Source organism: Pangasianodon hypophthalmus, chromosome 11 (assembly GCF_027358585.1).
Source record: "Pangasianodon hypophthalmus isolate fPanHyp1 chromosome 11, fPanHyp1.pri, whole genome shotgun sequence".
Taxonomy (NCBI): Eukaryota; Metazoa; Chordata; class Actinopteri; order Siluriformes; family Pangasiidae; genus Pangasianodon; species Pangasianodon hypophthalmus.
In genome coordinates, this window is record NC_069720.1 from 7,008,324 (window position 1) to 7,020,409 (window position 12,086).

At 38.9% G+C, this 12,086-nt stretch overlaps 1 protein-coding gene across 1 annotated transcript; it reads right to left on the bottom strand.

Moving 5' to 3' along the window:
* Positions 1 to 4,432: 4,432 nt before the first annotated feature.
* Positions 4,433 to 11,836, bottom strand: pycr1b (pyrroline-5-carboxylate reductase 1b). The gene is made up of 8 exons (XM_026930885.3): positions 11,684 to 11,836; positions 9,765 to 9,850; positions 9,406 to 9,476; positions 9,018 to 9,197; positions 7,633 to 7,854; positions 7,335 to 7,427; positions 5,653 to 5,816; positions 4,433 to 5,511 (listed from the first exon to the last, which is right to left on the bottom strand). Exons 2-8 carry the CDS (start codon positions 9,829 to 9,831, stop codon positions 5,349 to 5,351), a joined length of 960 nt encoding a protein of 319 aa, XP_026786686.1. The 5' UTR covers positions 9,832 to 9,850; positions 11,684 to 11,836; the 3' UTR covers positions 4,433 to 5,348.
* Positions 11,837 to 12,086: the final 250 nt, after the last annotated feature.

The window sequence follows — 12,086 nt, forward strand, 5'->3', positions numbered from 1 at the left end:
CCCATGTTTCTCATTATCACACTTTTCTATAGTGAGGAGGGTTAATCGGTTCTGCACATTTGCCAGCAATCTGTGTGTGGAATTGTTTGGAAATTAACTGGATTTATCACAGGTGCAAAAACATAAATGGGCCTAATAGAGTCCCAGGAGAAATGCCTGTGACCTTGTGTGGCTTTTGGAGAAACTACCATAACATACTTGTATATTATAGAATATGGCACGCTTCAATGATGTCATTGTTCACTTCCAATGATGTGCCAGAGTGCCCCCTCTTTCCCAAATTGTGCTGTTGGTTCATGGCTTCTTCAGTGTGCAGTCTGACATGTGGGTCATCCCCAAGGTGTCCCGTTGCAAATGACGCTGACAGTGGAGTTCTAAAACAGGCAGCCTGTCTCTCCAGGCGGCGAATCGTGCCTTCTCTCCATGTCAGCCGGTCAGAAAAAAATCTATACAAAATTCTGTCCTATAAATAGCCAAGACTTCTGGCTGTCTCGGTTACTACCAGTACCAGCAGAGTTGGCAGCACACCTTCTTCACCACATAAGAAATTTCATACTCTAGCAACACACACAGAGAGAATACAGGCACTCTGTGAGGTGATACAAAATAATGTGCAAAATGTATTTTTCTTGGCTGTAACCCTAGCTATATATTTTCCATCTTGGTAAACGACTATTATCTCTGATGTTAAAGGGGAAATTTATGAAAGTTGATGCAATATTTTCTATTATGCAATGCTGTGTGGTTTTGTCTGACAGTAAAATGCACAATGGAAGGAAAAACAAGGCTCCTTGCTCAAGATACTACAGGTAGAAAGAATAATTTTGGTGATTTTTCAGACTTTTAGACAAACTGCATATGTAAAATGTCTTATCTTAAACTGGAGTAATGAAACTATCAACACAAAAGTGTTTATTTCACTGTTTGTACACTCACTTTTTGTCCATCACATTTGAAACATTATCTAAGCTTTTTATGTGTCATTATGATATACATGACGATTTTCTTTTTAAACCTCATAAACCACACTAACTAGAGTTGTGAAATCGTATTGTATTTTTAAACCCCTTTTCCTAAAATTCTCAAAAGCTTTTTTTTCTATATTCAGAAAAATAAATTCAGTTTCTAGATGACCTGCATGAATTTTTTTCACATTACTTTCTATCACTATTTAGAAGGATATTACAGAAGAATTTCCCAAAATGTTTATAATGGTTGGATTTCCATTAGATTTTATGCTGAAAAGTGATAAAAAAAAATAATAAATAAAATTTCTACCTGGCTGTGGCATTTTCTTGGTTAAACAGTGAAGAAATTCTTTTCCAACAAACCTTTCTGTTAATGTTTCTCTCTAATGTAATCTCTCTTGAGATCATTTGAAATAAACTAAAATGTATTAAGGCTAAGTATGCAGATATCATTAGAAAATGCACATTTTGCATAAATAAATGTAAATTCTTGAAAAATTTTAAATGCAAAAATAATTATGAGAATATCAGTGATCAGCTGGCCAATACTGATTGCAATATCTAATTTGTTTTTAAATTATCCTATTTACCAGTAGTGTCTTGCTTTAACTTGAGATTATACACTGTATCTTGTTAAAAGACAAATGAATTTAAAGGGAAATGTATGAAATTTGCTGTGAGTGTCAAATGGAATAAAGTCCCATTATGCAATCCTGTAAGTTGTGCTTTACAGTAAAATGCAACAAGGAAGGAGAAACGAGGCTCATGGTGCTCTTGCACAACATTTTTTCTGATGCACACTGATGACAGTTTTTCCTGCAATACCTGTTTTACAAGCATTCATAACATTTTTTTTGCAGATTTGGGGCTGTGCTACTTCCTTTGCAACTGAAATAATTTTTAAAAACCTTAAGAATGTTAAGAACCTTTTTAATAATGTAGGTGAATATGTTTGAAAAGTTGGCTAATCCAAATGAGAAATTGAAGAGGCAAAAAATCTCATTTATAACAAAAATACAGTCCTTCATTATTAGAAGCAGCAATATGGTTTGCAGGGGGCACTCAGGTGGCTATCAGGGGTCTCAGAACAGACCGCTCCCAGTCTAAGGTTTGTATTAAGCAGATATGACCCTTGCGGATGTTGGAACATGAAACAGGTCACATGTGGGGTCCTTTTGGCTGTGTTGAATTAATGATTCCAAAACCTGTGATCTCCTATCCAGGGTGGCAGAACAAAACAGTGACCCTAGCACACAGTGTAGATTTAACAGGGTTGACAGTGACATAGAAAATCACCCCCATATCATGGTCTAGATGTCCCAAAGCTAAGTGTCGGTTATCCCTCTTGCAAAAGGATCAACTTCTGGGATCAGAGGGATTGCCCCAATCCTAGCAGTAAAATGGCTGACATACACTATATTGTCAAAAGTTTGTGGACACCTGACCATCACACCTATATGTGCTTGCTGAACATCCCATTTCAGATTTATTCCCCCTTTGCTCTTGTTATAATCTCCACTCTTCTGGGAAGGCTTTCCACTAGATTTTGGAGCGTGGCTGTGGGGATTTGTGTTCATTCAGCTACAAGAGCATTAGTGAGGTCAGGCACTGATGTTGGGTGAGGAGGTCTGGGGTGCAGTCAGTGTTCCAGTTCATCCCAAAGGTGTTCAGTGGGGTTGAGGTCAGGGCTCTGTGCAGCACACTCAAGTTCTTCCACTCCAACCTTCTCAAACCATGTCTTCATGGAGCTCGCTTTGTGCACAAAGATGGAACATATTTCAGCCTCTTAGTTCCAATGAAGGGAAATTGTAATGCTACACCATACAAAAACATTCTAGACAACTCTGTGCTTCCGTGAAACAGAACATGCTACAGTTTCTTAATGGAGCTTTGCTCTGACACACGTGGGTTTCCTGCAGGTTCTACAGTTTCCTCCCACAAACTTGCACTAGGTGGGTTGGCTACAATCGACTGGCCATAGGTGTGAATGAGTTTGAGTAAATGTCCCATCCAGGGTGTATTCCTGCCTTGCATCCAGTGTTCCTGGGATACACTCCGGATCTGCATGATCCAGCTCAGGATAAAGCGAGTAAATAAAAATTAGTAAATATTAGATTTACTAATAATGCAGTGCACATGAATCATTTCAAGTAAAGCATTTAGAAATCATATATTTCTATTTTATTATATTAACAAATTATAGTATACCTTATAAGCTAATATAACCCTGTTATTCAGCCTCAAATCTTAAAATCATTAGCTTTGCAGTTGCTGGTCTTAAATGTGTATTGTCCTTTAAGTGTCTGAGAGAATTTTAGAATAAAGTGAGGGGAAAACAAGGGCAGACGTAATTAAAGACTTGGAAGACAATGGAAAATCCGTATAGTTTGTTGTAGTCATGGTAATTCTGTGGTTAAGGTTTTTGCGTTAGTTGCAGAAAAGTAGTGAATTCAAATTCCAGACCTGGTCCCCCAAAATAAGACCTTTAACATCTAATCTGCTCAGCTTTATAATTCATTTTTAAGATGCTTTTGGGGGAAAAAGAAAGCATAGTCCATGAATAAAGGTAAATGAGATAAAAGCCATTTTGAAGGGATAAAATGCAATGAAAGCCATTTCCCAATATCTCAGGAACTTATTAGACACTATTCCACTTGCAGGGGCTCAAAGGTGCACTTTAAGAACTGAACAGCCAGTACTGAAAAACTGCAAAAAAAAAAAGAGTCTGTTCACATTTACAGATCAGGCTTTTAGATGGACCAGGCGAATAATAGCCCGAAGCAGAAATGATGATGAGCACTAACAAAATGTACTTCATGCAAAAGCCACTGAATATTTCATTGTGGCTGCATGAAGGAAGTAGCATTGCGATTTGTAGAGCTGCCATTAACTAACTAAAAGATTGCTTAATTTTCATTGTTCATGAGGCAAAGCTTTTATTGTGCTAGATTTCAAAATGCTCAAGGCAAGACTGAAGCTCCAAAACAATTCTAGTGGTCGATCTGTGCAACATCTAATATCTCATGATCAGCTGAATATCTACAACGTGGTACTGTTTCTTAACAGGGTAAATCCAAACAGATGTAATCTCAACAGAGAAGAACTATGGCGGTGAAAACACATGGTGTTGAGAGTACAGAGTAAAAACAGCAAATTGTGGACTGTTTTTGGATCTTACAGGCATTAAGATTTGTGCTTGGCACTGCAAATAAATGATAGAGCACACAGGTTATTAAAGGGGTCCTGTAAGGTTGACTAATGGACTTCAGGGAAAGGTTTCCAGTTAATTCAATTACTGAACCATTAATTATGCATACTATCCTCTTGCTATAATTACACACAGGGAACAAATAAATGGAAATTCTTCCTTATCTGAAACTCATTTGGTCTGTGATGTCCTCTCAAGTCAAAATGATTTTTTTTTTCTCTTCGGTCAGCAAAAAAATAAAATAAAATAAAAAAGCTCCAAATAAAAAGGTTTCTTTATTAGAATCAGCACCTTTTAATTCAAGCCTGCAGGAAGCCAAAGCCGTTTCATTCATTACAACACACAGGAACTCCTTATGATATAAAACATGACTAGGTTTCTTCTTTTATTTTCAGAAGTAACTTAATATATAAAGCAAGTATGTTTCCAACTGAGTACTGACTGAGCTGCTTTTTTTATACTTTGATTCATAGCTTTATAAAGGGCTTTAACAAAGAAAAGAGAGCAGACAAGACGTTGCACAAAAAAAAAAAAAAGACCACACATGACTTTTGCACCTTCACTTCCTTCTACAGATGAAGAAATTCAAAAGGTCTTTGTGACTCTAGAACCCTGAAGGGTAGGCGTGGTGAGTCACTACAGTGATTCATCATGCAGCACATATTATATATATATAAAATTATTATGTGCCAAAGTAGAACACTAAGAAAAGAATAAACATACTTACAGTGAATTTGGGCCCTAATATTAAATGTGATTATTTAGAAAATTAAATATTACAAATATGTAGCTGACAAAACAAAATTTGTTATCATTGTTGATTTTTTTTAAAGGACGGGGAGGTACTTAAGAAAAAAATTGATAACGTCACGTAGCATCTGCTGCCTTTAACTCCGGATGCTACTCCCAAGGGAGCGAATGAACTGTCTGCTGCTGCAGGGAGGCACGAGGCGATAGACAGCATGCTGGAAATGCACTTCTGTTCATTTCAGTCTGAGACTGTGTGCGAGTGTGTGTGTGTGTGTGTGTGTGTGTGTGTGTGTGTGTGTGTGTGTACAGTTATGCCAAACTACTTTGTTCAGAATTCATCAGAATAGTAACATCTGCCTGCACCCAAAGGAGCGAATAAAGTAAAGGGATGTATTTGTAAGTGTGCGTGTGTGTAACATTCCTCAGACTTTCTTAATTCCACTCCTGTTGTTGAACATGTTGACTCTGCTCTTGGTTCCCACTGTGGTAGAAGAGACACCAGGCTGCTGCAACACCTTGTCCAGTGTGGTCTTCTTAATAGCAGCAGGTGAGATTTTCTCCTGATCAGCGAGAAACTGTAGTTCCCTGGAAAGAAAAAAAAAAAAAAAAAAGAAAACACAAAGACAGGACGAGTCCACAATTACACGTCATCTCTGAAACAACTGTCCATTGCACCAAAAACAAGTCAGAGACAAAAGAAGAAGACAAAAGACAGAGTGGAGGTACCTGGTCCTGATACACGAAGCCTCCACAGCATTGATGAGAAGGCTCCGGAAGCCACCGCTCTCCAGGAAGTGCAGGGCGTGGATGGTGGCGCCCCCTGGTGAGCACACGTTGTCCTTCAACTGGCCTGGGTGCTGCTCTGAATCCAGGAGCATTTTAGCAGCGCCCTGAAATTGGAAATAATACAAGACATGTTCCTCAGATACAGAACACAGTTCTTATACTAACCACACTAGCATACTGTTTATGATCTACAATAATCTAAACACGCATTGTCCGAAACATCCTGTTCCACTAGAAACTTTGTTTACATTTTATCACATATATAATAATTACTTAAGTACACTGCAGACTGGAAAACAACCAGGCAACGTTTTTCCAATCTTCAACTGTCCAGTTCTGGCAAACTTGTTTCACCGTAGCCTCAGATTCCTGTTCTTGCCTGATAGGTTCAGTGTGTTTAGAGTTGCTTTTCTGTTCACCATGTTTGTAAAAAGTGGTTATCTGAGTTACTGTAGCCTTCCTGCTAGCTCAGACTAGTTTGGCCGTTCACCTCTGACCTCTCTCAGTTTTTTTGCACCGTTCTGGGTGAACTGTTGCGTGTGAAAATCCCAGGCGGTGAAAATTCAGGTTTCTGAAATGCTCAAACCAGCCCACCAACCATGTCACAGTCAAAGTCCCTGAGATCACATTTTTTCCCATTCTGATGTTTGATGTAAACATTATTTGCATGAATAAGCATGTGTACAGGTTTTCCTAAAATGCTTGATAAGAGAATATAAAAATAAAGATGTGTAATTTTGTGGATACTAAATGTCAGTGAGTTCTCATAACTAGCACTGAGCATCATTAAAAGTGATGATCTAAGCTAATGATCTCAGCTGCAGCCTGCTGTATAGTTAAAAGGAGAGTCATTACAGCCAGAGCACAGATTGCGCAAGTCCTTAAAATATATATATATATTTTTTTTTTTCTTCAGTGATATTTTTGTCTCTATAGCATTTATCATATGAAGTTGTTTAATGATTGACAACTTCATATGATGTCGAATGAAAATTCATTGAAACAGAAAAAAAGCAACCAATTTTTTTCTACACGCTGAATGATATTGCAATGTGTACGATTAAAAAAAAAAAAAAAAAAAAGTCATGCTCTCTATTTTTTAACTACTCTTTAACTTAAAAAAAAAAAAAAAAAAAAAAAAAAAAAAAAAAAAAAAAACCCACAAAATGAATAGAGAGTTAAAATTCCTGTAATGTTACTGAGCCTGATACAATCATATCAACACCAGAAACACAACCACGTTGGTGTTACTACTGTACTCGGAATGAACAAGCATCCAAATAATACTGAATCAGTGGTGGTCTTGTGGGCAAGTGGTGGTTCAGAGGTTAAGGCTTTGGGCTACTGAAAGGAAGGCTGTGTACTCAAATCAAGGTCACATCCTTGCACATGGCCCCTACTCTTACCTCAACTGTAAGTTACTTTCAATTTCAAGTCAGCTAAATGAGCAAAATATGGACCTATATGGAAGGTTTACAAAATGAAATGGAACAAGTTAGCTGTACCTAATAAACTAGCTTAATATATAATCACAGGAACTAAAGCAATGGACTAAGGTCACATAGTATTTTAGATGCTCTTTGCTATCTGATATGAGAATAGGTGCATCAAACACTACACACAAGCAGCGCCTGCGCTCCCAGTCTCACAGCCAGCCTCCTGGGCAGACCCATCTTCACACCACCATCAGCCAGAGCTTCGAGAGCCGTGAAAGCCTGAACACACACAAACATAAGCAATGAACACCGCGACAACTGCTGACTCGTCATTTCAAAACTGTGCTACATTAAAAACTCCTCATCACAGGTTAACTGGACTAAATAATTCAGCAAATAGTGCACCTTCTGTATATAAAGAATATGCTTAATCAGCGCTCAAACAGCAAGCCTCATCATTTCCATGAACCCAAAAACCACTCACGTAAGCTGGCCCACTGCCGCTGAGTCCTGTAACGGCGTCGATCAGATCCTCCTCCACCTCCGTGCAGAATCCCACACTGGCCATCAGCTGCTCCAGAAGCTTCCCGTCCTCCACCTCAGCGTGTGTGCCGGTGGCGTATACCGTGGCCCCCTCGCGCACCACCACTGGGGTGTTAGTCATGCAGCGGATCACCTTAGGGTCAGCACGGTACTGGAGCAGTTTCTGTAGAGACAGAGAGAGGTTAGGTTTAGTCAGATGCACCTTACTGCTCGCACTATTACAGGACAATAGGGGGAAAAAAAAGACAAGAGACTCATCATCAAACTCTTTACCTGCAAAGTCATATATAAAAAAGTTCTGATCACTATTAAAGACTGTCTACAAATACAAACAAACTGAATCCAGAGTAGAGCCCTGAGCCAAGTCCTGAGTGAGGCACTGAGTAGGGCTCTGAGTTGAGCCCCAAGTCGAGATCCCAGTAGAGCACTGAGTCGAGTCCCAAGTAGAGTGCTGAGTTGAGCCCTGAGTAAAGCCCTGACTTGAGCCCTGAGGCGGGCCTCAAGTCCAGCCTTCAGCAGACCTCTGATTTGGGATCCGAGTCAAGCCCCGAGTTAAGCCCTGCACCGTGTCCCGAGTCTAGCCCTAAGTCAGGCCCTGAGCCGTGTCCCGAGTCAGGCCCTAAGTCAATCTCTGAGTAGCGTTCTGAGTCGAGCCCCGAGTAGGGCTCCAAGTCAGGCCCTGAGCCGTGTCCCGAGTCAGGCCCTGAGCCGTGTCCCGAGTCAGGCCCTGAGCCGTGTCCCGAGTCAGGCCCTGAGCCGTGTCCCGAGTCAGGCCCTGAGCCGTGTCCCGAGTCAGGCCCTGAGCAGGGCTCCGAGTCTTTTTGATTCATAAGTCCAAGTCAATGGTTCAAGTCAGAGTCATGTTGCTGCACTCTTTTTGAAAGTCAAGGCTAAATTTCAGAAACAGAACTCTAACTTGTGTGTACATATCGAAAACTGTCTCTGCAGCAATCAGAAAGAGGGGAATCAGAATTGATCATGTGTTAATGTGTGAGTCTATCATCTTCCAACTGCAGGCCAGGAAGAACTTCCTTGCCTGTTGAGGACACTTAATTTGCATATTCATAAAATCTGGATATCATTATGATGGTAAAGGTGTGTTTGTTTTCGATTTTTTGGAACTGGCTCATCAAGCAACCCTTTATTTAATATAGAGAACATTAAATACACTTAAAAAATATATTTTGGTGACAAACAAAGCCACAATCATTTAAAAACCCTGTTGTTACAGCAATACCTTATTAAGGCTATATAGATGGAAAGGAGTTTATATGTTTCAGGCAAATAATGTTACAACAGAAGATTTGCATTACTCTCATCCCACACCTTCTCAATGGAGCTAATGGTGACCCCAGCAGCACAGGACACGATGAGATGCCTGTCTTCAATATCAGGTCCGATTTCATCCAGGACGAAAGGAATAATATGAGGCTTGACGGCCAAAAAGAGGACGTCGCTCTTATGCGCTGTTTCCTTGTTGCTGGTTGTGAAGTTCACACCCATTTTCTAAACCGTTTTAAAGAAATAAACAAAAATGATGTGATACGTCTCACATAAAAATAACATAGTCATGGTCTACACGAAAGCCACTCCATTGTCTCTAACAACACAAACATCCATACACATCCACACAGACACACACAGACACACACAGACACACACAGACACACACAGACACACACAGACACGTCTGCTGAAGCCAGAACACACTGACCCTGAGCCCGGCCACTGTCGGCAGATCTGTATCTGGAGAACTGGCCATGATCCGGTGAGCTGCAATTACACCTGAGAGAGATAGCCAGGAGCAACAACAGGAACAAAAAGAAGAACAGAGAGTGTGTGAATGCGTGTGAGAGAGCAGAGCAGAGCTGGCATCCAGAACACTGATTACAGCAACCACAGAAGAGCTCAACTCAATCAAATCAAATCTGTGGAGCAGAAGCAAGGCCTGCATATTATTCCCCCCAAACACACACTCCTGACATTTAAGGTCAGGTATAAACAAGCAAATGATGTTCTCTGGGCACTGAATAAAATTTCAGGTCACAGTCACCACGATCAGTGAGATCTTACCCGCTGCAGTGAAGCCCTTCACCAAGGCATGGGCCAGCTGACCTGCTCCAATGAAGCCTACACTCATCCTGTTTATTCTGGCAGACCTGCGGATTACAAAATACCCACTCAGTTATTCATTCACTTAATCAAACTGTTTATAGCTTTCGTCTCAGTCATACATGGAATGCTCACAGTACGTTACATAAGATTCACAGAAAATGGCACAATAAAATATAATTCAGAGTAGAGTTGAACAACGTATTGTTCATTTGTTAATCATTGCAATATTGGCTTTCACATTACTGATACTGCAGAAGACAATAATATTGAAATGAGCACTTTAATCAGATTTTTTTTGTGTGTTCTCTGGGATTAATCTCAGCAACAGCAAGGCATGTTCAAACAAGTCAGTCTCACCTGGATACTGTAGACTTGTACCATGATGCTCATACTGAATATCCTTTCTATACACTCTGTACTCACAGACTTTATAATATCCAATTGTAGAAGAGTAGTGATTTATAATCACACTACTGGGTGTCACCCAGAAAAGGATGGTTTCTGTTTAGGTCTGGTTTCTCTGAAGGTTTCTTCCTCATGCCATCGCAGAGGGTTTTTCATGTTCACTGTTGCCTCTGGTTTGCTAATTAGAAATTTCTGTAAAGCAGCTTTGGGACAATGTCTATTTTTAAAACTGTTCTCCAAAATAAAACTGGGTACAACTGAATGCTGATGGCTGTAGAGTGTTTGAACAGTTTGAGTCATGTTAGTTGGCCACCTTATGAGATGTGACTCATTTGGTAGTTAATAGAATATTGGCTCAGTATCAACCCATACTCAAGATTTCAGGAGCAGTATCAGAAAAGTTATAATATATCATGAGTCATTTTATGGTGGTGTGCAGCAATAGAATTCTACAAGGCTATTTTTTATCCATATTGTGCAGTTCCTATACTTATAATTATTAAAAAAAAAAAAAAAAAAAAAAAAATCAAATAGTTTCAAAGCGATCAAGCGCATGTTAGAATATTCAGACCAAATTCTGACCAAGAGGGTAACGACAAAGTTCTTTTTGTCTTGTTTTGAATTTTTGCCTTCTTCAAATATACACCCGCATTTAATTTAACTTCTTGGAATTCTTTTTTTTGTTTGTTTGTAGAAGGGGTGAAAACGTATGCACTTAAGCATAATTTTAATAGAATTCGAGGCATATCACAGTCACACAGTGCATCAATAACAAGTGCAACATGTTATATTTATCCACAATTCACATACTTGTACATGAATAATAATAATAATAATAACAAAATGCACCATCATCATAAAAAATACATGTAAATATATAAATAAAAAATAATATAAACATATAGTTATTAAAAAAGAAAGCCTATACTAACAAACAAACTTAAAAAGAATTGTAAAAAATAAAATAAGAAGTGTAAAATTAAAATTATAATAATATATTATACACATGCGCACACACACACACACACACACTTATTTTATTTATTTTATTTTTTGAAGTTGTAACTAGGGCCTGGGTGGTTTAATTTGTTTTTATACGATGGTCCAGAATTTAAATTTAATTATTTTTCCTATTTGCTGGAATGTAACTGCAGGATTCATATATTTTTTCTCAACAGGACGATTTAACAGCTTATAATTACAGAAAACTATAGGGTTTGTTATATGAGGAAAAACACATAAATACTGAAACAGTCAACATAACTAAACAATAACGATATTAAGAAAAGTATTATCCAGGGTTTCAGCTTGCAGCCTGCATCAGTGTCCCAGCTGTAAGCATAAACATGAGCTCGCCTCTGCTGAGAAATATAGAGCTGTTTTTACTTTGTAGCATCATTAGCATTCTGACTGAAATAGTCAGTAAGCGTTTCCTCGTGAGTAATAAATATATATCAGCGTTAATGCCTTACCTTTACACCTCTCAGCCTTTAACAGCAAACTCTGTTCTTATGAAAGCTCCGGGTTTAAGTTTGCTGAAGAAAATCACCGCTTTCGTGTCAACGTGGCTTCCTCTTGTACACAATGCGCCAAGAAGCTAGAGAGAGAGAAACAACCAATCAGAGAGGAGATTCTTACATGTTTTAACCAATCATCGCTGACCTCTGGATGTGGGTGGGGTTTCAGAGGCTGAGATGCAGTTGCATCATTTCCTCCACCAAATTTGGGCTTTGATAATAATACAGTTCAAGTTCAACGTGGAGAAAACAGGAACTGTGCAAGATGGACAAAATGTTACAGGCTGATTATACTGACTTTTTTTTTTTTTTAATCAGAAAATGCCAAACATGAGATAAGATAGGCTTAGATACAGTA